This window comes from Falco cherrug, chromosome 9, assembly GCF_023634085.1.
Source record: "Falco cherrug isolate bFalChe1 chromosome 9, bFalChe1.pri, whole genome shotgun sequence".
In the NCBI taxonomy this organism is placed as follows: domain Eukaryota; kingdom Metazoa; phylum Chordata; class Aves; order Falconiformes; family Falconidae; genus Falco; species Falco cherrug.
Window position 1 is genome coordinate 30,540,912 of NC_073705.1, and position 26,006 is coordinate 30,566,917.

Sequence of the window (26,006 nt, forward strand, 5' to 3'; positions counted from 1 at the left end):
TCAAGGGAAGTGGTGATCCAGCAGGCAGTGCAGAAGAGAAAGATGATGCCTGAGCAGTTGCATTTATGGGGCTTCTGCTCTAAGATTCAAAGTTCCAAAACTGTTGGGTCTCTGACAGTGTCCAGAGCTTCAAGACTAGCTTGGTCTAAATTGCTTTGTTAAATCTGGAGGAGACATGGCTGAAAAGCAAGTTCCTTTCGCTGGTTCTCCCACAGTGAAGTACTGCTTCATAGTTTGCTTATTTGTAAATATCCTTCAAACACGTTGGTTGCCTTGCCTATGATGTGTTTGCATTAGTCGGTGGAGATTATCTGAATGACTTTACATTTGTGTGCTGTGTAGGGATAAAATAATCTGTCTATCTTGCAAGGTGCTCTCTAGCCTTTTGATAAAGGTACTGTGCGTTTTTTTAAAAAAATGTTTGTAATAAGCTAGTTGAGCTTAATTAGTGCTGGCTATTTTGCCTTGACTGTCTGTGCAAGATGACTATTAAATCAATTTAAATGTGTCATATCTCTTAAATCTTGGCTAAAGAAAGCATATTGGAAATCCTTTGTGAATAAATATAGTCAAGGTGTTTGATTTTTCTCTTTGTACAGATGATTCAGCAGCATCAGGAGTGGCTGGAAGACTTGGTTATTAGACTTCTTTGTGTATTTGCATTAGACAGATTCGGAGACTTTGTTTCAGATGAAGTAAGTTGTTTCGGAGTGAACAGGTAGATCAGCTGGCTTCTGCAGGAGATAATATTGCAGCAGATCAGCTATGCTTTGTACAGTGCAACTGCATGTGCCTATTGTAACTGCTCACAGATGCTTATTAAAAAACAGTTGATAGATAAATTTCACTTTATTTGTATAGCAGTTTCAGCAGTCTAAGTCAAATTTCCTACAGAAGTACCTGGTTTATCATTTATTTTATCCTAGGTGGTAGCACCAGTACGTGAGACTTGTGCTCAGACTTTGGGAGTAGTATTGAAGCACATGAATGAGACTGGAGTTCATAAAACTGTGGATGTTCTCCTGAAGCTGCTTACGCAGGAACAGTGGGAAGTGAGACACGGTGGTCTCCTAGGAATAAAGTATGCTTTGGCAGTACGTCAGGTAATAACCCTCGTGAGAAATTGCATAATTTGGAGCAGAAAGCTCTGCTCGGAGTAGAGGATGTGGCTGAACAGTAGATAGATATGATAAAGCAAGCTTGCTTGCACTGCAGTCTCATGTGGGTTATGAGATGTGTGACAGCATTTTTATATCCAGGCTGCAGAAATATGGAACCATATAGCAGAATTGTGCTATTGTAACTCTGTAAGTTACTTGCACTAAACATTGTAAGTAGAGGCTGTGCTTGCCTGGTTTTGATGGTACTTTGACATGTAGCACTCAGCTTCGTTAACCTCACAAGAGGTTTAGTGTATTCACAGTGTTAAGTTGGCAAAGATGGAGTTCTGTTTACACCAGAACTGAACCGAGTTACGGTTCATTCAAATCTATAACCTAGGTTTTACTTCATGAATGGTAACTTAAAATGTTTAGATTATGGTCTTGGACCTGTACTCTAAGTGTGTGAATAAAACAGAAGCTACATCTTAGTTGTTTGAGGCATTCATTATATGCTTTTTAAGTTTAAAAATACTTTTAATCTTTTTGGTAGGACATGATCAACACTTTATTGCCTAAAGTGTTGCCTGCAATAGTTGAAGGTCTCCAAGATCTGGATGATGATGTCAGAGCTGTTGCTGCAGCATCTTTAGTACCAGTAGTGGAAAGCCTGGTCCAGCTGCAGTCTCAGAAGGTGACTGAATCGTTTTTCATCAATTCTGATTGAAAAGTTCACTTTTGGTCTGAGTGAAGAAAGTAACGCTTTGAGGCAGCACTTGGATTTTCTTTTTTTATGATAACCTCTTCTGCTTATTTGAGTAGGTGCCTTTTATTCTTAATACCTTGTGGGATGCACTTCTGGAGTTGGATGACCTGACAGCTTCCACAAACAGTATCATGATCCTTCTTTCTTCCCTTCTGACTTATCCTCAGGTCCGCAAATGCAGGTAACTTTTTAATTTACTATTGCTTCAGCATCGCAGGTTTGATTGTCTGGTTATTTCCAAATTGGAATAATCAAAGTTGCTTTCAAATCACTTGCCAAGGATGTGCTTGATTTAAATATTTTAATTTTACTCTTTCTTTTCCTTCAAGTGAAGGTTAGTAAAGGATTATCTGCTCCATTCATATGGTGGTCCTGCTTGCAGACTTCTTTGTCTGTTGCTTGTTGACAAACTCCAAACAATAGGGCAAATTACATACATTAAAACACATGCATACACTGTAGATCTTTGCTCTTGAAACAGTTCTAAAGAAAGCTCCAAACAAAAATACACATCAATAGTACAATCAGTAATTCTGTGACTGGTTGAAGACACTGTGAAGTTTCTATTTGGGACTCTGATTAAACGAACTGAGTGTTAGTATGCTAACGTTTTTCATAATACAATGGTAAACTCACAGCATCTGCACTTCAGGTGGATGCTTTACACATTTTACCTTTCTCATCCTATGTGATTGTCACTGCTGAAGCTTGGTTTTTGCCCAAATCCAAAATTAAGAATGAAGTTTTGTCACTAATGCCATCTTTCATTCAGTATGTACTGCTTGCATCAGTTGATGTGCAAGTTCAGGCACAAAAGATCCAGGCTTATTTTTAATTATTTCTGAAGTCATAAATGTCTAATAATAAATTCAAAACAAACAACTCCCCCTTTTTTTTAAATGGTTGAACAAAGCTCAGAGTGTAATCTGGGAAACAACGTGGTAAAAATACATGCTTGAACCAATTAGTTCTTTATACCAGTAAGAAACCCACAGTATTTGCCTAAAAAAAGGATACTGACTTAAAAGTATTTTAAATGTTTAAGCTGTAGTAGCTTGATCCTTCACTTGAAATCACCAAGGATATGCAATAAATTTTCCTTTTCAAAAAAGTTCTCTTCTGGGTAAAACCTTACAACTGAGGATAAAAAAAAAATTAATTTAGCTCTGTGTTTTGTCTTTTTTCCCTGTCACTGCTTCTTCATTTCCCCTTCATGTACTAGTATTCAGCAGTCACTCACAGTTTTGGTCCCACGTGTGTGGCCGTTCTTGCATCATACTATATCTTCTGTGCGAAAAGCAGCACTGGAAACATTATTCACACTGCTCTCTACCCAAGACCAGGTAAGAATTAGTTATTAGTGTTTTAGTATGGTACATATTGGAATCTGCTTGATCATACCATATCCTTGTTTCAGAGCTCTTCAACATGGCTGACTCCAATTCTGCAAGACATGTTGCGGCACATATTTCAATTTTGTATCTTAGAAAGCAACCAAGAAATTCTGGATCTTATTCACAAGGTATTAGCAGGACTAAAACCTAGATATGTAGTGTTTGTGTATCCTGCTCTTTCATATCCTCTGTACTTTTTGTGTTCTTTCTTAACCTCTGTACTTTTGTGCACGTAAAGAATGCTGTGTTCATGTTTATTTTGTAGCAAGCCTGTGTGATGCTTTAGAGTGAAGGAGAATAGGGTGGTTCCTACAGTTTATCAGGATATATATGTTCTTAGGTGAACCATGCACAAATCTGTCATAATTTCCACTACGGTTCTTTCCCAAGGTGTGGCTGGAACTGTTAAACAAGGCATCTGTACAGTATGTGGTTGCAGCTGCTTGTCCATGGATGGGAGCCTGGCTCTGCTTAATGATGCAGCCATCTCATTTGCCCATTGACTTAAACATGTTGCTGGAAGTAAAAACCAGATCAAAAGTAAGTGAAATGTGACCTTGCTAACTGTTTTGAGGAAAGAAAGAAATTGATTAGTTGTCTATAAGGACACATTCTAAAGGTGTTAGAGGGGAGTGGCGATTCCTTTCTACCTTTCTAAAAGTAACCTATCTTACAGGCCTCAGGTCTGTAGAGCAAAATAGTTCTTGCCACTTTTCCCATGAGAATTCAAAATTCTATCATGCAGGATGCTCCCTGTGAATACTTTATAAAGTCTTCATTTACATGGTTCCAAAACTATCTGTTTGCGGGACTGAGTTCAAGCCTAAAAGCATTGTGTTATTTCTGAAAACATGCTGAAAGAGGTTTCCTTTTTCCTCTATGTGGACTCAGTTCATCAGCTATAATTATTAATTTTAATATTATAGTGAAGGAACCGTATCATACATTGAGTAAGGCCATGGAATACTATTAGTGGAGGAGGGGTGATACACAGTAATTAACTATTTTAAGAAGTCTGTTGGACTAAGCCATAATGCTTCTTTGCTAACTTCTTCAGGGTATGATGGTTATTGGAAATGTTGTGGAATATGAATTCATTTTTTCTATCACAAATACATTTACTTTCAACCTCTCCCAACTTTATTCTGTAGGAGAAGGCAGGTGCTAAACAGCGTCAAGGTCAAACCCAGAATAAGGAAGTGATTCAGGAATATATTGCTGGGGCAGACAGCATCGCAGAGGATCCAGCAACCAGGGATTATGTTGTCATGCGAGCTCGGATGATGGCAGCAAAGTCAGTTTACTGGAAATCTAAAAAAACTATTTAAAAGCAATTTATCTTTTTAATTTATATGGTGCTTTTGCCAAAATCTAATTATGTAGACTTTTTTGGCATCTTAATTTTGAATCGTTATTTGTGGAGTAGTTGAAACATTGAAGTGACTGTTCTTTATCCTTTTGTCAGATTGCTGGGAGCACTTTGTTGCTGCATTTGTGATCCAGGTGTAAATACTGTTACTCAAGAAATAAAGCCAGCTGAATCATTAGCCCAGCTACTGCTTTTCCACTTGAATTCCAAATCTGCCTTGCAGAGGATTAGTGTTGCATTAGTAATCTGTGAGTGGGCAGCCTTGCAAAAGGTAGGATGTTTCTACAGCAAAAATAATTTTTACTTACTACCTCAATCCACAGCTTGTCACCTGCTACTTAACTTGAAATAAAATTTCAGCTGATAAGCAAAAATAGTAATGATACATCTTCTAAAATCTTGACTGTTAGACAATAGAGGAATACATTACTTGGCAGCTTAAATGCCAACAGTCAGAATGAATCAATAAATATGTTCACATTTCTTTTACAAATAAGTGTGTTCTCAGGATGCATGTTATCTGAGGTCAGTGCTTCCTTTTAACATGACTGTCTTCCCTGTGTTCACTATCACTTCTGTTCTAGTGGGAGACTAAAAGTTTTGTTGCTAATCTCTCAATATTTTGGGTTACAAATGTTCATAGTCCCTCTGGAAACTGGGTTTTTGTATCTTGATTGCACTGTCTAGTGCCCAAAACTGAGCAAAAGAAATTGTGATTACCCAGAACTAGAAATTGTCTTTTCCCATTATAGGAGTGTAGAACTGTGGCCATTTGTGTGCAGCCTCGTTTGCTTGGGGTCCTTTCTGAACATCTCTATTATGATGAAATTGCTGTTCCTTTTACGCGAATGCAGAATGAATGTAAACAACTCATCTCATTGTTAGCTGATGCACATGTTGACATTGGAAACAGAGTAAACTGCAGTGTATTTACAATAGATCAAGCTAATGAGCTGGTAAGTAGAGGCATGCCTGCCCTTCCTTCAAATCTATTCTTGTCTTGAAGTACATCTTCAGCATAATTATTACGCAGACAGTAACTATCAGAAATAGCGTGACTACTTTACACATCCTTTGACATGAGATACGTAATAGTATATACTTGCCACTCCCCCTGTGGTGTTTACAGACTAATCCAAAAATTGAGTACAGTGCCAGGTAGATACTTAACATGAGAAAAAATTGGCAATGTTATGATTCCAGGTGTAGATTCACTCCTGAAATCTACACAGAAGAAAACAAAGCAGGCTGCAACTCCTTCAAAACCACTGTCAAAAGACTAGTAAATAAACTGTAAATTCTAGATCTCCTGACCCCACAAGCATGTATCTGAAAGTGGTTTTTTTTTTCCTGGCTGTTCAATTGTTCGATCTAGTTTAATCTGAAAACGTCAGTGTTAGATGTGCTAATAAAAGGTAGCTTTTGCCATGAAAAGCTCTGTAAGGAAAAATAGAGCTGATGGTGTTGGAGCAGCAAGTTAAAAGCTTTTTCTTCCAATCCCGAACTGGCGGCTTAAGCAGAGAGAAAGAGGAGTATGGACAGATGAAGTAGGATGTAAAGGAAGATGTGGTGGATTTGAGCCTGCAAAATAAAAGGGGATTGGGGTGGGAGGGGTGTGTAGATTTGAGGGGATGAGGGAATGGTGATGGATGTGGTGCAGCTTGGGGTGGGGGAAGAGGGGGATTAGGATCCATGATGTGTTTGTGTTTGGAGCTGGGATGCTGAGGATAAGGATAACAGAAGGTTTAAGTTTGTATGATTATGGCTATGATGACTAGCATGATGGATCTTGAAATTCTTGGATGGTAGTATTCATGTAGTAAATATGCAGTAGCCTGACTTGGAAATCTAATCATATCTTTGAAGTTATAGATAATTGTGTACATGGGCTGAGGGGATTTTGGCAGCCATCTGAAATAAATAAATTCCCAAGGTAAAACCAGACAGAATCATGTGAGCTCGTAGTCTCTGAAGTACATGAGTTTTCCTATACCCCAACTGTTGACTCTTAAGCCTGGTAATAGGGCTGCTTGACTAACGCATGCTTTTTTCAAAAGATAGCCATTCTGGAGTAAAGGCTCATTCCGTAACTATTTGCTATTTTCTGTGACTGTCTTCTGCACCCTTTTGAACTCTTCCAAATTTTCCTGAAATAGACTCCAAAACCTACTCTGCATTGTAGTGTGGGTCTTTGTGTGTTAAATGGAAAAATGCTGTGCTCCTCCTTGGAATTCATATTTTTTGCATCATTTGATCATTTCAGTCATCGAGGTCATGTGCAGTAGAACTTGAGGTGTCTATAGAATGAAGCAGTAAAGTCTGATAGCTGAAAGACTATCAGTATGAACACTTAAAAGGCGAAAACCAACAACCCTCCCAGACTAACCCTCTCAACAGCTGTCAGCTTTCCTGTACTTAGGAGCCCAACTATCCTATCAGTAGAAATAAGTTCAGCATTTCCATGTTGCTTTTAATCTCTTTCCTGCAAAAGATTTAAGCAACAGTAGTCAGCCAGTTGTGAGTGGGGGAGGTATGGCAAGTCCTGCAGCTACTCTGTTGTGCTCACTTTTTCCTTGGGTTTCTATCCCAGTCCCTTTCCTCAAAGGAAAATCAGTTTGGAAAAAGGTTCTTCATGTATGGGACCTTGCACATCCTTTTTGGCTACTTGTATTCATAGCATATTCTCCTTTGCTTATCTGTAACATGGTTATGTATTGCCTGAATAACTGGATATATCTGGCAGATATAGGACAATCTAAATTTGGAGGAGTACATAAACTCCTCCTTTAGCTTTGGGAATCTAGACTTGAAATAGTCGTAATATGCCTGACTTCCCTCTTGAGCTGTAGTTCAGGATTCCCCAAGCTACGTATTGGAGCATTTCCTGCTATTTGCTGGAAGAATTGAGATAATACCTGGTGGAGTGACTCATGTTCTGCCATGAAAACCACAGTTTTCAGAGGATATCCGTTTTGCAGTAAATGAAACAGATTGGTAACTGTTTTCTTCCTTTGTACTAGGTTACTTCTGTTTTCAATGAAGTGACATCATCCTTTACTTTGAATCCTAAAATTCTACAACAGTTGGACAGTAAACGACAACAAGTCCAAATGACTGTTACAGAAACGAATCAAGAATGGCAAGTGTTGCATCTGCGCGTTCATACATTTGCTGCATGTGCAGTTGTGAATTTGCAGCAACTTCCAGAAAAACTAAATCCTGTTATAAAACCCTTAATGGAAGCTATCAAAAAAGAGGAGAATACACTTGTGCAAAACTATGTGGCTTCATGTATAGCAAAGTTACTTCAGCAGTGTACAACAAGGTCTCCTTGTCCCAACTCAAAGATTATAAAAAATCTTTGCAACTCCCTCTGCGTGGATCCACATCTTACCCCACTAGCAGCATGTCCTGCACAGCCTCAGGGTAGCCATGAAAACTCAAAAGGTATGATATCTAAGGCTGCCATGGTTCTTAAAATATGTCTTTGCTTGTCTCTGAACTGTTAGAGTATTTCAGTGAGTCTTATTTTTAGTGCTTTTAAAATGCCAGCAACTGAGTCTTCATTTGTTAGTAACTGTTTCCTTTATGTATCTTGAACTAAATAGACACTGTGTGCAACTAACGGTGTGTATCGTTTTCAGAAAATTTATGTATAAAAGATCTTAGTTACAATTTTCAGCTATTTACTGTTGTGATCATAAGTCAATAATAATTGAATGTTTTTAATTTACATATGTTATGAAGCTTTTCATTGAAATTAAGTATGAAAATTAGAGTAACCTGTTAGAAAAAAAAGTCTGTCTTCTGTTAAGTTCCATAGGCTTATAGTAAGACAACAAAAGGTGAGGAGAGTGTTCAAAATGAACAAATAATCCTGTGCATGCTATGGTCGTGGTTTTTTGTTAAATGACTGTCTCTTGGTAAAAATGTGTGGATTGAAAGAATAACACAAAATAAGACCTTAATACTTCAAGTTTCTAACCTGCTTTAAGGTTTGACCATTATACATGTTACTTTGTCTTAATGAATGTGTCCTTCATCTCAGAGTAGAATAATATTAATATCTAATTGAAAATTAAGCCTATTAGAATAAATAGAAACATCAATAAATCCAAAGATAATACTGATGGCATATGCTATTGCATCAGATAGAAGTCTTGAACTGTTTGTAAAGGGCACAAGAACATGTTTGTTTAAACTTTAGAACGTAATGTGTTATTTTATATTTTTAAAAAAATGCACAAACTTTTTATGTTAGACTGAAGTTCTGTCTGTGTTTCTTGCTGAGTAAGAATTTGTGGCAGTTTACACGCTTAGATTTTCATGTAAAGTCTGTAACATGCTCTTAACAGAATAACTGTACTCTTCCATTTTCCATCCTTCAATTAACTTCATTAACATCAATTAACATCCTTAAGTTCAATTTTTCCATCCTTGAGGTTCAATGACACTTTGTCTAAAGCATGCAGAGATCTGCAGATGACTTGTAGGAAACTGCCACTTCCACCTATGCCTTAAACTGCAGCTTAAATTGTTGTCAGCTATTCTGCATTTTCCTTTAGGGCCCAACTCTGACAAAGACGGAATGCATCATACAGTTACGAAACACAGGGGAATAATTACGCTGTACAGGCATCAGAAAGCTGCTTTTGCCATCACAAGTCGGCGAGGTCCTACTCCAAAAGCTCCCAAAGCCCCAATTGCAGATCTCCCCACTGGCAGTAGTGGAAGCATTCCTACAGAACTTGATGAGGTAAATTTCAGTAACTTGCATTTGCAATACTCACATCCGCCCTTTCCTCTGATTCCTTTGAATTCACTGGAGTTGATAACATTATAATAGGGATGTCCAGGATCTTTTAATGAGAGAACTGAGTTGGTGTAAAATTTTGTGATATAAGCAGCATATGTTCGTGGATGCTAATGACACACCGAAGATTTAAACTATCAAGAAAATTAATAACTCCTGAAATATTTTAACTTTAGAACAAATATGAATATCTCAATACAAATCCATGCAAATGGATTTCCACAAGCTGTGCTGTAATTGTGTCCTCTTACCCATGTTGATGCTGGTCATCTTGATGCAGAGTGGATGCTCTGAAGCATTAAAAGCAGTATTTGAATTATGACTGGCTTTAGGATATACCCATGACTTCTACATTTGATACACTGAATTTTTTTGTTACTGTTTTAGTCATATTAAGCTTCAGCAAGTTTTAGTAAGATTCTAGTCAGGACAGTGATTCCTAAACAGCATTGTGGATTTTGTTCTTGATCGCTAAAGTGATTTTGATCAATTCTGCTTTTTGAAGAGGGTGAGAGCAAGAGAAAGTGCTTAATAACAAATTAAGCATTGTTTTTGGGAAATCTTGCTAACGTGTTACCGTTCTTGGTGTCCCTATATAGGCAATATCTGAGGTTCTGGAACTGGAACCGGTTGGAAGTCCTCTTGCTGAAATGGGCTTGTGTCAGCAAAAGCCAATCCCCAAATTTAAAGGGTTTAAATTATGCTGCTATCAAAGATTTTAACTTCTTACCTGTATAAAGAAAATAACTTAGATAAAAGCTGAACAGCAAATGTGTTGTAGGTAGCTATAACCTACAAACACACAATCAGAACTGATTGTCCATAGAGCAATGGGAGCCTCGTTGAAAATAATTGTTGTTCTTAAATGTACCTGTCCTCAATACTTGGTCATATCATTTAATTCTAGGCTCAGAAACCATATGTTGTCCAGAGAAGAGGAGCTGAATTTGCCTTATCTACTATAGCTAAACATTTTGGTGCTGAAATGGCAACAGGATTGCCACATCTCTGGGATGCTATGGTTGGTTCGTTAAGGAACAACATTCACATAAATAATTTTGGTAATTTAACTTTTGTTGTAAGGTGGGAGGGCTGGTAGGCTGAGGGCAGTATGTCAGTCTTAAACTGAACACACCTTTTCTGTTTTTAACAGATCGAAAGTCCTTACTTGAAAAAGGAGATGCTCCTGCCCAGGAACTAGTAAATTCTTTGCAGGTTTTTGAAACAACAGCAGCTTCAATGGATACTCAGCTACATCCTCTGGTAATCATATGCTAAAACAGCTGTTATATGAAGCAATTCAGTTTGTTCATTGCCTCTGTTTTAAATCTTTGTTTTATGAGGCTTCTTTTTAGTTGTTTTTTGTATTTTGCTCAAATGGTGTCTTCATTCACATACTCACATGCCTGTCCGTCAAGTCCTGCATCCTCATCTTGATAAACTAAAGATACAGCCTTCTGTCTTCAGCAGTTGGGCTGTGATGTTTTAAAGCTGTGTTTTCACTGCGTCCTATAGGATGTTAAATTTTTTTTATTGCTTTATACAAGTTGTAGAATAAACTGCAGAACACCTGCCTACAACTTAGCCTTGGCCTACCCTTTTCTGGATGAGGTGCCCAAATAAGATTGTATCCAAAGTCTGAGGTACAATATTTGTGCTATTGTGTTACACTGAAATCAGCACGTCAGCTCTGCTTTTCTAATTCCAGATTTCCTAAACTTGGAGAACAGACGGATAGTATGATCCCTTCTCTTTGTTATTAAAGTACAGATAAAAATGTTGTTATGCTGCATTTTGTGGCTGACTGAAATGGATTGACTTCTAATAGACTGACAGGTAGTTTGTATGGCCAGAGTGGGCAGGGAATGGTAGTAATGAAGTCTGCGTAGTTTACTCCTGACTGCTGTATAACAGGCTGAAGGTTGTCAGAAAGGGTCCCTGTGCCAGGAATGCAAAAATTATGGAAGACTTCAGTTTTTACCCCCAAGTAGATTGGATGTGATTGATTTTTTTTTTTAATATTTTCTTTTACCAACTACTCAATGTAAAGAACTTAACATCCTGCTTGCAGTAGTAGGCTCTGAACCGACTGTTTCTACTCAGGAGAGAGATCATGAAACAAATCCTGACAGTTCTGTGGAAGTATCAGATGAATGTAAAATACGGGTTAAAAAAAATCAATAGGAAGTTAAAGAAAGAGAACAAAAAGTCGTCATTATATGTGCATCTGAACGCAATTTTCAGTATTGGTCTGTGCAGTACTATATTTCCAAATAAATACAGTGGAAATGGAGAGGGATAGAGTAGGGCAACAGGATGATAAAAATATATGGAAAGGCTCCCATGCAAGGAATAAGTAGAGCAGAACTGTCTAGAAAGGATGTAGTGAGAGAGGATGGGTGTAAGGAATGGCTGTTGAATTCTGAGCAGATGGAGAAGACCCATATGGAACATATGGAATTGTTTCTTACCTATTTTAAGAAAATACTGAAATGATTGAGAGAATTTAGCATATGACATGAAAAGACTTAGGTTTTTATTAACAACACACCGTATATATATATTTATGTGTAGATTGGTCTTAGGGGTGCTAATATTGTATCCAGATCTAAAAAAAAAAAAAAAAAATTCAATCGCAGAAAGTCAGAGGGTGGAATTGGTTCATGAAAGCTAGTATTTAGGGACTCGCGTGCTAGGAGAAACCTGACCATCCATTTAAGATATGGGACATAAAAGTGTAATTGTGCTAATGAAAAAAAGACATACATTTAAACATGTACCCCCTTGGGAAAACATGAATTTCTTCCTGGGTGTCTGTCTTGTTGCATATTGTTAATAGGACTCCCAAAATGGGTAATTCATCTGCCTAACTGTAAATGGGTTGAGTCTAGGACAAATTTGCCAGCTGGAGGGGTTTCTTTATGTATCTGTATTTAAGAAAAAATTAAAGCAATAATTCTTTTTTTTATAAAAAGTTTTGAGTATTTAGTACTGTATTTTTCCAGTGTGAAGCACTTCCTTAATTATCAAGGGCTTCTTCAGTTTTCATTTTTACTAAAACCCAAAATATTTTATCTTGAATTTTAACTGTATTGGAGAATAATACTTTTTCAAAGTCCAATTGTCTTTCTATTCCGAAAAAAATCTTTGGTTCTAAATAACTAGATCTTGTGAAGGAGCCATTTCAAGTGTTCTTTGGGAGGCAACAGTAACTTAAAAAGACTATTTACTTCAAAAATAATTCAGTAATTTGTTTATATTTCATATTAACTTTCTCCCCACAATCCTTTTCTTTTATTCAGTTAATACAGCACTTGCCTCATCTTTATATGTGCCTTCAACATCCCAGCACGGCAGTCAGGCACATGGCTGCTCGTTGTGTAGGTGTTATGAGCAAAATAGCTACCATGGAAACAATGAATATCTTTCTAGAGAAAGTTCTACCCTGGTTGGGAGCAATAGATGACAACACCAAACAAGAAGGTGCAATTGAAGCACTTGCATGTATCCTTGCTTGAGTATTCAAAAATGCAGAAACTTCTTCTCAGTTGCTTAATCTGGGGGAATAAAAACTGTTACCTGAAAGAAAAAGAAAAAAAAAAGAGGAATTAAATGTTAAACTGTTTTCCTCTTGTGGACAAGAAATAGCAGAAACTTTCATTTCATTGCCTTTATATATTACATGAAGTTTTGGTGGAAGTAATTCAGTTTCTCAAACCATGGAATTCACTCAGCTAAATGTCACTGGGTAGATGAACTTCCCCTTTCCCACAGTAGAAATCTTGTTCATGTGAATGTAACGTATTAAGGACTTCTACCTATTGAGTGTGAAATCTGCCAGGTATATATTGATATCAGACGATCCTGAACTGGTGAGAACTGTTTCCTTAATAACTGATCCAGGTGTAATGGAGCAGCTGGATGTTGGTATTGTTCCGTACATTGTTCTTCTAGTGGTTCCAGTTCTGGGTAGAATGAGCGATCAGACAAACAGTGTACGTTTTATGGCTACCCAGTGCTTTGCAACGCTGATTAGACTAATGCCTCTTGAGGTAAGCTCAAGTTGTAAGTATACCGAGTATGTGAACTGTTCTGTATCCACTTTTTCACCAGCCACAACATCCAAGCCTCTGACCTAATGAATGATAAATAACTGGTTTTTATAGATGTTGAGTCCATATCGCGTTATTGAAGATGTTTCCTTTATAATGTAAAATGAGTAAAATTGTACCCTATGTTATTAATTTCCTAAACTAAAGTAAAATAGCACTTTGTAAGAAACTAATTTCAACTGCGTACATGAAGGTAAGGTGTATATTCATTAATATACTGTGTAGTGCTGCTTCTGCTATTTGTGGCTCGGAAGTCTTAGGAGTTACATGTGCCCTCTCCCTAGGTATGTGTGGTGTTGTGTATGTAGTCAAGAGATGCATAAAAAAAAGCAATAGTGATTTAAAAGGAAAAGAAGATGAAATAGCAGTAATAGAAATAGCGTAGAGAGTGCAGTTACTTACTCCTGGTTCTTAAAATCAAAAAGCCCCATCCTAGAGCTTTGGGCAAAGTATTATGTGTATTATATGATCCAGTAGTGTTTAATCAGCACAAATTTGCCTCAGCTTTTACTACTGCTATGACTTGCATACCTCAGACTTTCTAATATTCCATTCCAAGGACTACAAGACTTCTAAGTAACTTACTTTCACCACCAGATGGTAATAGAAGGCAGTTGAGAATTTGCTTTTTTTCTAAGGAAAAAAATGTCAGTTTAATGGGTTTAGTATCTTTTATTATCTCAACTGTTCATTTAGCATAATAGAACCTTAGAATCTGATAACTAGCAATCTGCCTTAAATGGAGCACTTACTTTCTGTATACTTACACTGAAATGTTAAAAAAATGGAAAATGAGCAAAGTAGAAATGAGTTTTGCGCATGCTGCTGTTCATTCCAATACCATTTGCACCAGTGCCCTTCTTTGTATGCATTTAAATACAGTCCTATGGAATACAGGTAGCTTAGATAATTTTTTTGAAAGCTATTTTAATACAATTTAGTGAGCATCTCTTAAATGTAGAATACTTGTTTTATTAATTGCATACATATGCATGATCAGTTCATGTTTCTTTCCCATAGTTATTCAAGAATTTCTTTTATTAGGGCTTCACTTTCTAGTTAAGGAAGGCCGGTATCAGATATTGAACTATATTATGTATGCAAACTTAGAGTGAAGTAGATATTAGTGAGAGAAAATATCAGTCCTGTTGTGGGATGGTCCTTTGAATGCTAGCAGTTCTTAAATGTTAGGCCAAACAAGGAATTTAGATAACTGTAGAGAGGCTGGAGTCATCTTGATGAAGTTAGGGAGTAGATTGATAGGGACTAGGGAAATAGATGGTTCATGTGGAAATAGTTTACTGAGGAATCCTTTTTTGAGTTTGAAATAACTTGGTAATAAAGTTTTTGTAGACACTGTTTCACACATGCTTTGTGTGAAAAAACTTGAGTGGTGTTTCGTGGATGCAGTTTTACTGTTTTCTAAATGGGAAGACCTGTTAGGTCAGTCTTGCAGCTATTTCATAGGACAAACTCGTACAGTTTTCAGTAGTTACAGTGGTGGTGTTAAGACAAACAAAATTTCCACTATTTCAACTTCATGTCCCTGAAGCACGACTTAGTTCTGTAACTAAACAAAGAGGCTATATCTAATCTTTTGTGTTTATTGTTGGCTTTTTATATACTGTCTAAAATGCAAGACCTGAATTCAGCTGCTGGATAAGTAAAAGTGATAGAGCTCTGAATAAGCTTGGAGCTTCAAATCTGTATTTTTGTGTGGATTTCCAGTTGTGAGAAATTGGCAACAAGAACAATAAATGAGTTGAGAGAACTTAGTTATGTTGAGTTTCCTGTCTCTTTATTCTCCATTTCATTATGCATTCAACCACAAAAATGAAAACATGACTGAGAAGGATTGTAAGATAAATGGTTCAACTTAATCTGTCCTGTTTGATCGATAAACAATCATACTGCAAGCTGCAATACATTTGAACCACATTAACTGGCACAGTATTCACACTTCAGACATGTCCTTTTAAAAGGTGGGGCAGGAAGAGCAGTTAACAAATAGAAGTTGTCTCTGTGTGTGTGTACATGCTTGTACCTTATTGGAGCAGTTCTAACATCTGAAATCCGGGTTAGTTTCCCCCCTTCCTTATTAACCACATACACAGTGGAATTATTTGATGGAGTTCTTTGCCAGGAGCCTTCCCTAAGTGATTAGTAACTTGGGTTTTGAAGGAAAGCTAACTAAAGCTGGAGGTGGCCCAGAAAACTGGGTTGACGGATGTGATGGTGAGAAGATAATCCGTGCCTCTTTTGCTAGTGTATGTTGTCAGCAAGCAAGGATGTCTGAGCATATTTGGTCTGCAGATAGCTTCTTTGGGCGTCTGGCCTGGTGTGGGGAGTACCTAGGAAGCCAAGGTCTGCTGCTAGACCTGGAGGGGTTTAGGATTTTCTTTTTACTAATAGTTTGTAACTGCTTGAATTCATCATTGAAATACTATGGATTTAAGTATCACTTTAGATCTAATTCTGCTAATGTCTGTTAACTTTGGATGGTAGATTGTGGCTAAGGAGAAATGGGTGTCAAAAGATTTGCCAGCCAGCCATAGAGACAGAATAGCTCAGCTCAGTCTTCGTAAACTCTTACAAGCATGACCAGGATTTCTCCTCTTCTGTGTGATTGTATCAAGTTTTTCAGTGTGTCCTTTGGGGTAGGATTTGTCTTTTGTACCCTACAGTCCTGGATGAGTTGATCTGCAAGGAATCAAAGTAGTATAGCACTGAGTTTGGATTTATACAACTGAGAAGACTGCAGATCTTTGCTATTTTAAAATGTCTAAGCTAGTATGACATTTTATTTCTTACTGTCTGTGAGAATTAAGTACTGTAACTCTTACATTACTGCTTTAAAAATATTATCCTAGGCTGGTATACCAGATCCACCAAACATGTCTGAGGAATTAATCAGAATGAAAGCTAAAGAACGGCACTTTCTGGAGCAATTATTGGATGGAAAAAAACTGGAAAACTATAAAATTCCAGTACCAATCAAAGCAGAACTCAGAAAATATCAGCAGGTAACAGCTTATACTTGCATTTTGAAGGATCAATAAGTTCCAGTCTGATACAGCTTTATGGAAGGGCAGGAGTTCTTCAGGTGCTAGTTTTTTTTCAGTTGTGTGTTATGGGGTTTTTGTCTTGTTTTTAGTTGTGCAGTAGGTATCTTGAACTCCTACAAGGAAGAGCAAATTAGCACATACCAGTTACACCATTTTTCTTTTAACAATGGGGGGTTTTTTGCCCCCCTTGTCTGGATTCTGTCATTTTTCTGGGGGAACGGCCAATGCGTTTGCTTAGGCTGAGGGTGGCAGCTCACCGCTGCAAAGCCAGGCCTTATGTAGTGTTTGGCTGCTTATGTTTCTCCATTTATTCCCTTCTGCTTGGAGTTTATAGGCTGCAGTGGATGCATTTATGGTGGGAAACAAGTCATAGATTGGCAGTGATGGACAACAGAATATACAGAATTGAAGCTTAACTAGCCAAAAGCCAGTTTTTACTTCTGTGGCGTTCTGTTTTCTGATTACAGGATGGAGTGAACTGGCTGGCATTTCTCAATAAATACAAACTTCATGGCATTCTTTGTGATGACATGGGTTTAGGAAAAACCTTACAATCCATTTGCATTCTTGCGGGTGATCATTGCCTCAGGTAAGCTTAAAAAAATAATGATCTGCCTTAAAGACTTTAAGGATAGGTTTTATCTATGGTAATGACTCGGGACATAGTCCTGGGCAACCGGCTATAGGTATCTCTGCTTGAGCAGAGGGGTTGGACCAGATGACCTCCAGAGGGCCCTTCCAATCTCAACTATACTGTGGAGAAACAATTTTTTTCAAACTTGTTTTGATATTTTTAAAGGGCTCAGGAATATGCAAGAACAAAACTGGTGGACAGTGTTCCTCTTCCCTCCTTGGTGGTGTGCCCTCCTACACTCACAGGACACTGGGTGGATGAAGTGGGCAAATTTTGCTCAAAAGAATATCTTAATCCTTTGCACTATACAGGACCTCCTACTGAGAGAGCAAGGTAATGTATTTTGCAGTTATGGCTTGGGTAGAATAAAATACCACACACAGAATTTTGCAGTTTACCACTACTACTGAAGCACAGTCTGTGAGCATGGTAAAACTTGTGATGGTACCTCAGGAGGCTGAAATAATAACATATGTAAGGAACACTTTAGTTATGATATTGTATTTTTTCTTAAGGTTACAGCACCAGGTGAAAAGACACAATCTCATAGTGGCTTCATATGATGTTGTAAGAAATGACATTGACTTCTTCAGGTAAGAATTGGTTTGTTTTCTGAGGTTTTTAATAACTTAAAATTTCAAATGTCACTTAAGTCTATGTTGTTCTCTTCTAGAAATATTAAGTTTAATTACTGCATTCTTGATGAAGGCCACGTAATAAAAAATGGAAAAACAAAGCTGTCAAAAGCAGTAAAACAGCTAACTGCCAATTACAGGATAATTCTTTCTGGCACACCAATCCAGGTAACTGCTATTCTTTTTTCCTAAGGAGTTGGGTGAGTAGTGGAAAGTAAGCAAGAGATCTGTTTTGCAGTCTGTTTTTATTGTGCTTTTTAATCAGAGTTGTCTTGTTCAGAGTTTACATTGTAAAACAGCCTTTCATTGCTAAATGCTTGAAACTTTCCCTTTCCCAGTATACCCATGTATAGGGGAATGGGTGCAGGATTTGTGTTACTAATGGGGCTCAAAAGTTGGCAACGAGACCTTCTCTACCACTTGTTCTTTAGTAGCAGGCAGGGAAGGTGAAAGAGCATTTCCTTATGTCTCCAGTGAAATCAGCAAGAAACTCAGCTCTGAGAACTCCAGATTTTGGGGTTTGTCCTGGTGACTTGTCTGTGGAGTATCTAGTCTCATCCAGAACTAAGACCAGTGGTGTCTCCTGGGTTTTGTTGTCCAGAACTCAAGGTGTGCCTTAAGACATCAGACACAGTGGAAAGTCCATTTATATGTTAAAGTGCATGTACAGGTCTTTCTGTAATTTTGTTTGATGAAAGAGCCACCGTGTTCCAGGAGCTCAAAATTACGTTGGAGTGTTACGTTTGTTGTGTTTTATAGGTGGTGTTAAATATGTATGGAAATGTTTCTAGTAACTTGTGACAATTAATTACTCTTGAAAATAACTTAACAAATGTTTCTTTTGTGTTCAGAACAACGTCTTAGAGTTGTGGTCATTGTTTGACTTCCTTATGCCAGGATTTTTGGGTACTGAACGCCAGTTTGCAGCTCGTTATGGCAAACCAATATTGGCAAGTAGAGATGCCCGAAGCTCTAGTCGAGAACAAGAGGCTGGTAAGGATTAAAGGTTAAATCTTGGTTTTCTTACTTTGAACTGCTAATGAAAAGAGAAAGTGCTGCCAGTTTCAGCTAAGAGTTTGGTGGGGTCTGGATGTTTTGAATTCCCCCCTGCCCACCCCCTGCCATAATACTGCTTCCATTGCCTTCACTAGGGGTTCTCGCAATGGAAGCACTGCACCGCCAAGTTCTGCCATTCCTGCTAAGGAGAATGAAAGAGGATGTACTGCAAGATCTTCCACCTAAAATTATTCAAGATTATTACTGTATTCTCAGTCCTCTACAGGTATGCTTAAAAAGTGGCTGGAAGCTTTTTTTTTTTCCCCCCCAGCACAATTTAAGACCACAGTGGAACCACTTCTGCATTCCTGGGTCAATCTGATACCAGGTCTGATGTTCTCTGGGACCATAGGACTAAAATGTTTTTCTAGTATGTTTGAAAACTAGTTTCAGTCCAGTTGCAGTGGAATATTTATTTAGTTTAATTTCTGGTATCGTTCTACAAAAACATTATCTAGGCATGTGCACGTTTTTTGGAAGAATACTTTCCAAGCTGAAAGAAAATAATTTGCAAGAGATTTCACTGCTAATATTGATCTTGTGCTACATATAAAATAGCTTTCTTTATTTTTGATAATTCAGAACTAATTCTAAAAATGACTTTGTCTTATTTCTGTTGGGGAAAACTTACTCATTCTCTCCTCTGGGGCCTGGTCTACAGGTTCAGCTTTATGAAGATTTTGCCAAGTCTCGTGCCAAATGTGATATTGATGAAACTGTTTCATCAATTTCATTGAATGAAGAAACTGAAAAACCAAAGCTTAAAGCTACAGGTCATGTATTTCAGGTAAGATTTCTTCAGTAATTTTTACTACTCGATTAGTTTATTTCTGGCAACTGTATTTCTGGGTTTAATAAAAATGAAAGTCAAAATAGTTAACTTGTTGGTGACCATCTAAGTAAGATATTTAGATTTTGGATCAGATTGACTGGAATGTGATATATAGCTATATTATGTCTAAATTATGGTTTGTGTCTTGAGTCATATAAACTATCTTAAATTGTTCAGTGTGTTCTGTTCAACTGGTGTTCAGCTATTTGTAGATCTTGGATACTACTCTCAATTAAAAACTGATTATCAAAAGTGTAAAACCTCAAAACAAGAGGGAACTAATTTTGATCTCATCAGTTGTTACCCTACAAAATTAAGATTCCAAGACATGAACAAAAAAGTTTCCTTAAGGTTAGATCTGAAGTTATGAAGGTTCATAACGTTATGAAGGTTTTACAGAATCCAGATTAAGTCTTGGCTACATGGAAACAATAATGCTCAAAGGCTCTGCACAGCTCCCAAACCTGTGTGCTATATCCCACACTTCTATGAAAGTGTGGGAAATGGTAGGTTTTGTACTGTTCCTGCAACAGGAACCAAGATCGTTATGCACGGATACAGTTTGAAATCCAGGTTTTCTTAATACAAATGTGCAACTCTATTTTAATGGAAGTATACCCTACAGTCCAAATTGTGGAGTGTGGCTGAGTGGCAGCTACACCTCTTTTGTTCAGTCTTTTTCTGTAACTACACTGTTGCTAACCATTTCTTTGAACTTAATTTCCTCAATAATTAAAGGCATTGCAATACTTGAGGAAGCTATGCAACCACCCAGCGTTAGTGTTAACAACCCAACATCCAGAATACAAAAGAATTACAGAGCAACTTGCAGCTCATAATTCATCCCTTCGAGATATCCAACATGCACCTAAGCTGTCAGCTTTAAAACAAGTAAGTAGACTTGCATGTTGTGCCTTAAATTTCCTAAATGCATCTCTATTGATGCTACAGTTTAGAAAGTTTCATTTTAAGACTTCATCAGTATGAAACCTGATCTTAAAACACTAGTTAAGAAGTAAATGAAATAGACTACAAGGGTTTTTTAGGCATATGCCCTATTTTTCCTATTAATTCAAGGGGGTAGGGGGGAGGCACAACCTTGCTTCAAGGTGATGAGGATTACATACTTTTTGCTGCCTTGTCAAAAACCTTGCTTGTATTCTGTTTTGTACTCTGTCTCTCTTGTTACAGAAGAACTTTTCTCCTAATAATTAGGAGAAATACACAGGAGCCTGTTAGCTTGATTAAATATGGAATGCAATCCTAACTTTAGCTAAAGCAAAATTAAGAAATTTACTGTTCTATTGACTCTCAATTTTTTCAGTTTGACAGTGAAACCTAACTTTGCATTATGACATTTAAGCGATGTGTCACTTACAGACTTCCCTCTATAGTTTGTTTCTCTTATTTCTACTTTTGGTAGTCCATCAATGTAAGTATTGACATGAGATCTACTGTCATTTGATGATACACTTTAATAATCTTTTACTTCAAGCTGCTGCTAGACTGTGGTTTGGGGAACGGTGGATCTTCAGAAAGCGGTACGGAAGCAGTTGTGGCCCAGCACAGAGTACTCATCTTCTGTCAACTTAAAAGCATGCTTGATATAGTGGAGCATGACCTTCTCAGACCTCAGTTACCTTCAGTTACTTATTTACGATTAGATGGCAGCATACCTGCTGGTCAAAGGCATTCCATTGTTTCACGGTAAGCATATCCCCTCGTAATCAATATGAAGCCAACTGTAACAAACTGTATTATTTATAAGGTACAAAATTATTTTGTCTGCCTCAGAGCAGTTGAGGTTCATAAATTCATTATTTAAATGAGATTTCCCACCCTTAAACTTTTTGTTTTGTATGCAGGTTTAATAATGACCCATCTATAGATGTTCTTTTGCTCACCACTCACGTTGGTGGATTGGGACTTAACTTAACAGGGGCTGACACAGTAGTGTTTGTGGAACATGACTGGAACCCAATGAGAGACCTGCAAGCCATGGATCGGGCACATCGCATTGGGCAGGTGAAAAACTTCATTTCCCTTAAGCTTGTTCCCTGGCTGAACTCCTGTTTCTTTGAATTTGGATAAAGTTGTAGCGTATAATAAGTGACATCTGGGGGTTTCCACCAAGCTTCCATTCATGCTGTTTTCTTGCATATATGCCAGAGGTTGAAGTGTGTGCTGTCTTGCCCTATCACCAACTCTGTACACCTCTCTTCTGTACTTCCTGAGCTGCTGAGGTGAGGGCAGGGCAGAATCACCTTTCAGTGGAGGAAGAGACACGACTGAGACACGGAACTGAAGGGAAGCCCCACAGGGTTGTCCTTCTCTGATGCCTGGACAAGGAAAGAGTGATTGCTGTTAGTCTCCCTCTACAGCTGTAAAAAGCAGTGAATTCTTAACTTCCTGAGTACAGATGCAATTGCAGGTGCCTCTGCTATATGCTGGTGTAATCTCATTCTTTTTGTCTAACATCAGACTTACCAAGTACAATTACCGAAGGATAACTCCAAGCCAAACTGCTTCCAGACTGTCCATGATGAGTACTAGAAGGTTATGCTTTTTATCTAAGTGTGCTTTTCTTTTTCAGAAACGTGTTGTTAATGTGTATCGCCTGATAACCAGGGGAACTCTGGAGGAGAAGATCATGGGTCTTCAAAAGTTCAAAATGAATATTGCAAATACAGTGATCAGCCAAGAAAACGCAAGCCTACAGAGCATGGGAACAGAACAGCTTCTTGATCTGTTCACCCTTGACAAGGTAAAGAACCGTTTTTACAAATACCTACCAAAAATAGAGTAACTTTAGGGAGAAGTTTTTCTTTAAAATGTAAAATTTAACCATAGTGACACTTGGAGTTGGAATGATGGATAGACAGCTCTCTGAAAAACAGGAAATGGTATCTCCCCAAAAGAATCATCAGACTTGGAAGAATTTCATGTAGTCCTGAAAACGTTATTCTGTATATTAATTGTTTTTTTGTTGTTGGTTTTTTTTGGGTGAAGGATGGAAAAACTGAAAAAGCAGATACCTCTACCTCTTCTGGGAAAGCATCAATGAAATCAGTACTCGAAAACCTTGGAGAACTATGGGATCAAGAACAGTATGACACTGAATACAGTCTTGAAAACTTTATGCATTCATTGAAGTAACCATCATATATTCATAATACAACTGCTGCTAGTTCACTTATTTTTCTGCTGATATTCAGCAAACTTCAAAGCATATATAGTGAACCTTTAGCTAAATATGTAAATAAACTTATTGAAAGAAGAATCTCCTAAAGATTGGCACTGAGTAGTGTCACCTGTTTCACTGGGGAGTTACTCTGTCTTAAACGTTTGCACTGTATAAAAGAACTTTAAACGTAAACATTGTGAGGTGGTTTGAATTTTACTTGTTCTGAACAGCTGCAAATTCTTACTTGGTAGAAGAATAAAACAAAGCAAGTTTTTACATATGTTAAGTGTTACTTCTGTTTGAAGTTAAGTCCACCATTATTTCTTTCTGTATCTATAATAGTTTTGTACAGTTGTTTCAGTGAGTACTTCAGGTTGTTCAGTGTACATTTTTCTTTTAAACATGACTTGCTTTTATGGTGTATTAAAAAACTATTTTCAACTTAAACTTTCATTCAGATCATTTCAGGACTTGTATCACCAGAGGCAAAGCCTAGAAGCCTTGAAATTATTGAATAATTAAATGGCACTAGGTATGTGCACCCACCTTTGTATATTGAGTATAAATATATTATGCTCTTCAGTCTTTTGACACCATCTTGAGAGAACAGCTGACTTGAACTTTTTAAAGTAATGAGCTATATTAAATACAGGTAATGGTCTATTTGAGGCCATGTTTGCATCCTGTTAGCAGGGGTGTACTTTTTTAATTTATCTATAAGGCTAGAATATAGCCGCTTTGAGAGATGCATGTATTCATTATGTTTCAATCCTATATATTTTTTGTAACTAAAAGAGGAAATTAAATATACAGACAGATGTTTTCCAGAAGTAGATTTTACACTGTCTAGGATTCTAAAATCCATGCTAAAGTGACTGTTTACTAAACTGATGCATGATTTAAAGCTTCTTAAAGGAATAGGGAGGATTTTTTTCTTTAGGAGAAAGCATATATAGAAATACCTACATTCAGTTTGAGGGAATTGAATAGTTGAAATTGTGTAATGAAGATAGTAAAGGACTTTTAATAGCAGTGAGTGAGAATAATATGGCTGTATGTTATGCAGCTTTTTATAAAAGGGAGGCAGTAGTAAAAGTGTGTTTCTAGGTGTGCATATGTACCAGTATATGCACTTTTTATAAATATTAAATTATAGATAACTTACAGCAGTTGTCTGAATACATAGAATATATGTATAAATATAAAACCTAAGGTTTGTAGCTTGCTGTGTGCTTAAGCATCAGAGCTTAAAAACCACCAGAGACCTCAACTATGTAAAATAAGATTGTTTTAGAACAATATATATAAATCAAGACTGTTCTGCAGCATTGGAAATGAATTAATGTCACATTTCAGTAGTTATGAACTGCCATATTGTAACTAAATTAGCATTCCATGGAAATAAACAGAACTGGGAATATATGACTTGTATGTTGCCTATGTCCATGATAAGGTTTTCTTCTGTAGAGAAGACTTCTTCACTGTAGCTGACTAGGTAAATAAATGAGGCTTTTGGAAATTTCAGCTGGATTACTAGTATTATATTAGTTCACCTCTGTGTTCATACATAGGATATTTGTTGTGCTTTCAACTGCCTCTGTGTTCATACATAGAATACTTGTTGTGCTTTCAACTGATGATCTAACTGGGGGGAGAGACAAGATGGGGCTTGGTGTCCTGTTTGCAGAGAAGTTATAATGCTGGAATACTGGGTACTTTAAGATAACTTGTTGCAGTAATCTGGTGGTAGTGGCCAAGAACAACAAGATATTCAAAGAAATCTCTTATTTACTTATAAAACACTGCATATGTTATGCTTCAAGAGGCTTATCAGTTACAGTGGTAGGATGCTGCTTGGCTCCTGTTGGAAAAGAAATACGCAGCAAAGGACTGCTTTAAACCAGTTGTTTATCACACTGAGTTTGCTGTGCAACCATAATACTCCTAGTTGTGGCTCTCTTGGATATGACATTAAAAGGTCCTGCACCTGGAAGACAGGGGGAACAGAATTTAGAATAGTTGTTTCAAGATTATTATATGTACTGAGTGATCTTAAGTGTTCTGTAAATTAATACTTCCAAAATGGAAACCAGCAGGAACACTGCATGAAGTATATAAAAACCATTTTTAGTTGCCTTAATATTTAACTAAGAGCTTTTCTACATTTTTCTCCAAGTTAGCAGACAATTGACCGTGGTCTGGCTTGTTCAGTGCAGCGTTCTCAGTGTACAAACTGGCTTCACTTAGCAAAACATCAAGCAAGAGCTGTACTCTTGAAATATCTCTAGCTGCATTTGACCTGTTTAGTGGGTGGTCAGCTGGACTAGACCAGAGTCTGGGCTTAAATAGAGAAGGTCTTGTATTTCTAAACTGAAATACAAACTCCAAAGATGGCGCAGGGCTGTCAGGTTCTCAGCACCAGCCGTTTTGCTCTACAGCTTTGCCCCTGCTGCAGGGTATTACTTGCTAACAAAAACATAGCCTGAACTTTGAATTTACTGCAAATTCAGTCATTGCAGGCCCCTGAAAGCACAGTCTGTGAGTGGAACCACACATGCCTAAGGCTTGATGGATTGTATTGGTCTATCTCCATTACTTACTGGCATCAAAAGAACACTAATAGTCACCAAAGCCAGACCTCCACATTCCTGATGTAGTCCCAGATTCAAAGCTTGCCAATTTGAGAAAACTGAGTATCTCTTACTGGTGGACCACATTCTGGCTGGAATTGCTGCTTTAGAACAACTGTGTACCTAACAGAGCTTTTCCAGCAAACTTTAAGACTGATGAAATTGTACTTGAAACTAAATGGGAAACTATCTTCCTCAAATGCACCAAGTCTGCATAAACATGCCTTCTGAAAAGTCTGTTAAACTAAGACTTCGATCTGACAAATCTGTTTTTTTCCCAGCATGTTGTCTTTGGAATCCATTTAAGTAGGAAGCTGCTTTCTTTCTGCAAACGTACTTATGACTAATCATGGGGGTGGGTTGGTTGGTTGGTTTGGAGGGTTTTCTTTTTTTATCCCACTCCCTAATGCTTTTGG

The 26,006-nt window shown here is 37.5% G+C and overlaps 1 protein-coding gene across 3 annotated transcripts in view; it reads left to right on the forward strand.

The window, feature by feature from the left end:
- BTAF1 (B-TFIID TATA-box binding protein associated factor 1) overlaps positions 1-24,382 on the forward strand; it is a 47,331-nt gene extending 22,949 nt beyond the window's left edge. For all 3 annotated transcript variants that reach the window (XM_055719986.1, XM_055719988.1, XM_055719987.1), the window contains 29 exons: positions 600-695; positions 927-1,103; positions 1,654-1,794; positions 1,923-2,047; positions 3,089-3,209; positions 3,284-3,388; positions 3,651-3,800; positions 4,412-4,554; positions 4,726-4,900; positions 5,382-5,585; positions 7,650-8,076; positions 9,195-9,385; positions 10,350-10,503; positions 10,596-10,705; positions 12,745-12,946; positions 13,346-13,494; positions 16,425-16,577; positions 17,087-17,208; positions 17,419-17,586; positions 17,769-17,846; positions 17,927-18,056; positions 18,740-18,881; positions 19,040-19,170; positions 19,606-19,731; positions 20,515-20,667; positions 21,272-21,483; positions 21,642-21,801; positions 22,370-22,540; positions 22,786-24,382. In XM_055719986.1, the coding sequence (XP_055575961.1) occupies positions 600-695; positions 927-1,103; positions 1,654-1,794; positions 1,923-2,047; positions 3,089-3,209; positions 3,284-3,388; positions 3,651-3,800; positions 4,412-4,554; positions 4,726-4,900; positions 5,382-5,585; positions 7,650-8,076; positions 9,195-9,385; positions 10,350-10,503; positions 10,596-10,705; positions 12,745-12,946; positions 13,346-13,494; positions 16,425-16,577; positions 17,087-17,208; positions 17,419-17,586; positions 17,769-17,846; positions 17,927-18,056; positions 18,740-18,881; positions 19,040-19,170; positions 19,606-19,731; positions 20,515-20,667; positions 21,272-21,483; positions 21,642-21,801; positions 22,370-22,540; positions 22,786-22,932 (4,563 nt within the window). In that variant the 3' untranslated portion in view covers positions 22,933-24,382. The remainder of the gene's footprint in view (positions 1-599; positions 696-926; positions 1,104-1,653; positions 1,795-1,922; positions 2,048-3,088; positions 3,210-3,283; positions 3,389-3,650; positions 3,801-4,411; positions 4,555-4,725; positions 4,901-5,381; positions 5,586-7,649; positions 8,077-9,194; positions 9,386-10,349; positions 10,504-10,595; positions 10,706-12,744; positions 12,947-13,345; positions 13,495-16,424; positions 16,578-17,086; positions 17,209-17,418; positions 17,587-17,768; positions 17,847-17,926; positions 18,057-18,739; positions 18,882-19,039; positions 19,171-19,605; positions 19,732-20,514; positions 20,668-21,271; positions 21,484-21,641; positions 21,802-22,369; positions 22,541-22,785) is intronic.
- Positions 24,383-26,006: the final 1,624 nt, after the last annotated feature.